This window comes from Pollachius pollachius, assembly GCF_949987615.1.
Source record: "Pollachius pollachius genome assembly, contig: scaffold_218, whole genome shotgun sequence".
In the NCBI taxonomy this organism is placed as follows: Eukaryota; Metazoa; Chordata; class Actinopteri; order Gadiformes; family Gadidae; genus Pollachius; species Pollachius pollachius.
In genome coordinates this window covers 29,806-33,336 of record NW_027641227.1, presented here as the reverse complement: position 1 = coordinate 33,336, position 3,531 = coordinate 29,806, and the positions used below count along the sequence as shown (strand labels likewise).

Sequence of the window (3,531 nt, the reverse complement as noted above, 5' to 3'; positions counted from 1 at the left end):
GGGAGACAAAGGGGCACAGGGCTACTATCCACCGCAAGGAGTTCAAGGCCAACCTAACCCCTGACCCCGCCTTGCTGTTATTTGGGGCTGCCGGCTCCCTAGCCCCTCAATTCCCTTTCAATGTGTAGAGGACGGTGTGTCGCATCAACGCTGAATCAGCAGCTATCCAGCAATTACAAGTTACGCATGCGATAGCGTGTGTTTAGCCTAGAGAGCGAGAGTGTCATCGAGCATTCTCTGTTAAGCAAATAGGCTTTGAAAGACCTCCCATTCAGTCTACCAAATCTGTACGTTAATGTATTAAAGCTCTTAAATCCACCAGCTCATGCTATGAATGTGTCGATTGTGAGGCAAAATAAACATCAGAAAATAAAAGAAAAACAACTCCCCCCCCAGAAAAAGCACCACTTCAGGCACTTGGATTGCCAACTAAATCTCAGGGAGAAAGAACAAAAATGGTATATATATATATATACACAGAGACACCGCCTTTTACCGCAAACCAACGCACTCCGCAATGTGTAAACAATGCTCGGCTCTTTTAGCCGTCAGTTTGTCAAAGCAAAAAACTCTTGAAACCTCAAAATGGACCTCCTCTCTACGAGCCAGGCCTCTCAGTGTGTCTAAACCCTGGCTGGGAGGCTCGCTGTCTAGCGGTTTTGGCCCTTTTTCTCTTTGTGCCATCCCCTCGGGCACAATAGCAGCCCTGAGGGGATGAGTTGCGGGCCCCCCCAGTCGTATCTCAAGGGGTCGCCTCTCTTTATTCTCACTGGCTACAGCCAATCATTTTGTTCCATTCAGTGTACGTGTCAATCTCCTTCTGCGATATACTCGCCTGGAACTTACAAAAGACGCTGTCAAAGTCCTGGTAGGTGAGGGGCCTGATCTGGCCCCGGGGCATCATGCCACTCATGTCCATGCCCTGGGCCGAGGCGTGCAGCAGGCCCACCAGGGCCTCCTGGCACAGCCGGGCCACGTCCAGGCCCGAGAAGCCCTCGGTACGCTGCACCAGCAGCGCCTGGTCCTCCTCGCTCAGACAGTACTTGTGCTGCGACTGGGCCAGGAGCTGGTTGACGATCTGGTGGCGCGCGGCCCCGTCCGGCAGCGGCACCAGGATCCTCCGGCCAAAGTAGCGGGGCAAGCCCTCGTCCATGTCCTGTGGCCGGCTGGTGGAGCACACCACCAGCACCTGGTTGGCGCCGTCCTCGCCGGGGCAGAGCAGCAGTGAGTCCAGCTGGGCCAGCAGCTCGGCCTTCAGCCGGTGCAGGGGGCTCTCCTCGGCGAGGTGCGCCGACAGTAGCATGTCCACCTCGCTGATGAACAGCACCGAGGGCTGCCGGCAGCGCGCCACCAGGAAGGACGCCTGCAGGATCTTGTCGCCCTCCGCCAGCCACTTGGTGGCCAGCGTGGATCCGCTGAGCAGCAGGAAGGGCGCCCCCAGCTGGCTGGCCAGGCAGCGGCCCAGCAACGTCCTGCCGCTGCCTCTGGAGCCGAAGAGCAGCACGCAGCGGGGCGCGGCGCCCAGCCCGCTGAACATGTCCGGCCGCAGCATGGGCCACAGCACCTCCTCCTTCAGGCCCGCCTTGGCCGCCTCCAGGCCCGCGATGTCGCTCCAGTCCACCGGGGGCCCCTGCTGCAGGATCTCCGAGGTCACCATGTCCAGGAGGTGCGGGTCGCTGCTCTTCAGCTGCTCCTCGGCGGAGCGTGAGGAAGAGGAGGAGGACGAGGAGGTGGCGGGCCCCGGGGCCGGGTGGGACAGGTGGAGGCGGTGGTCGTCGGCGGCGCCCTGCTCGGAGGAGGCGAAGCTGCCGAGGGAGTCGGCCGCGCGGGAGGCGTAGGCCGGGGGCGTGAGGGCCCCGCCGCCGGTCACCTGGCTGCCGTACTTCCTCTGCTGCTCAGACGCCATGGACGACTGCTTCTGGGAGCCGAAGGGCAGGGACGAGGAGGACTTGTCGCCGCCGCCCCTCTCGAAGCCGTTGGAGCCCGAGTTGTCAGCCACCCGGTACACGGCGTTCTCGGCCGCGCCGCGCGTCTGGCCGTAGCCGAAGCCGCCGCCGTACGAGGCGTTGATCTGCTCCTGGCTTGCCATGTAGAAGGCCTTCCTCTTCAGGGAGTTGGCCGAGCCGCCGCCGCTCCCCAGCGGGGTGGGGGTGATGGGGGTCAGGTTGTGGCTCTGGTACGGGTACCCGGGCAGCGTGGAGGACGGGGGCAGCGGGGTGGGCGCCGCGATGCCCGAGGGGAGGTAGGAGGAGGGCGGCGGCGGGGGAGCACCTCCGGGGCTGTACCCCGGCCCCAGCGAGCCCTGGGCCGGGTACCCCGCGGGGGGGTAGTTATACCCCGACAGGCTGGGGGAGCCGCCGTTGTACGCCGGCACCAGGGCGGGGTGGGAGGAGGGCGGCGGAGGAGGGGGCGGCGGTGGGGGCTGCAGCAGCCCCGAGCTGTGCAGCGGCGAGGACAGGGTCGGCGCCTGGCCCGCCGCCGCCTGGGAGCCATAACCCCCGTGCAGGTAGGCCCCGGTGTAGCCCACCCCGGGGCCGTACTCGTGGCTCCCGCAGCTGCTGCTGGAATAGCTGGGCTCGCTCAGGGTGCTGGAGGCCAGGCCGGGGGAGCTGCACATCCCGGAGGCCGCCTCCGACGCCGCCGCCGCCGCCGCCACGCCGCCCTTCCGCACGGCCACCACCCCCTCGGGGAGACAGCTCATGGGGTACACGCCGTCCTGCCAGGCCTCGGGGTCCCCCTTGCCGCCGCGGCCGCCGCCGCCGCCGTTCATGGAGGCCTCGGAGTAGGCGCCGGGCGGCATCTCCAGGAGGCCCGAGTACTTCTCGGCGTACTTCTTGAGCAGGTTGGAGGCGGTGAGGGCGGAGATGTCGTCGTTGGCCCAGGCGTACTGGTAGGTGGAGGCGCGCTGCAGGTGGCCCGGCACGGCCCGGTAGGCCTCGGGCTTGTGGGCCGGCGAGCGCGTGGTGGAGGAGATGTCGAAGTGCTGCTCGGCCCACTGGCTGTGCTCCTGGGTCCACTGCATCTTTAGGCCTGTAGGGGGCGGGGGGGAGAGTGGAGAGTTAACCCCTTAAGCCGTAGCAATGAGCTTAAGCACATTGAGCCGTAGAATAGGGCTGCTCAATTATGGAACATCATAGTCATGATTATTTTGGTCAATATTGAATTCACGGTTAAGCGAAAACTGTTATTTTTGAGTTTGAAAACATGATTCATTTATTCAGCATTTCCCTCCAAAAAAAACACTTCGGAACTGTGAACTTTGAAATGTCCCCCTTAAAAAAATGCACAAAATGCTCAAATAGAAAGTGTTCAAATCGATTATTATGTACAAATAAGTATCCAGCTGTTTCATAAAACATTTAATGAATTATATAAATAAAAACGATGTATATATGTTGTAAAGAAGTACAACATATATACATTGTTTCAACTTGATTATATTAGTTTGGAGATTGCTTGACGCAAAAATCTAAATCGCGATTAATCGGCAGCCATACAGTAGCATGGGGCGCTGTACACCCGGTAAGTTAG

General features: G+C 61.3%; 1 protein-coding gene across 1 annotated transcript; it reads right to left on the bottom strand.

Annotated features, from left to right (window-relative positions):
• Window positions 1–766: 766 nt before the first annotated feature.
• LOC307091701 (fidgetin-like) lies at window positions 767–3,028 on the bottom strand (the record flags this gene model as incomplete). Its single annotated transcript, XM_079759351.1, has 1 exon — window positions 767–3,028. Exon 1 carries the CDS (start codon window positions 3,020–3,022, stop codon window positions 767–769), a length of 2,256 nt encoding a protein of 751 aa, XP_079615477.1. The 5' UTR covers window positions 3,023–3,028.
• Window positions 3,029–3,531: the final 503 nt, after the last annotated feature.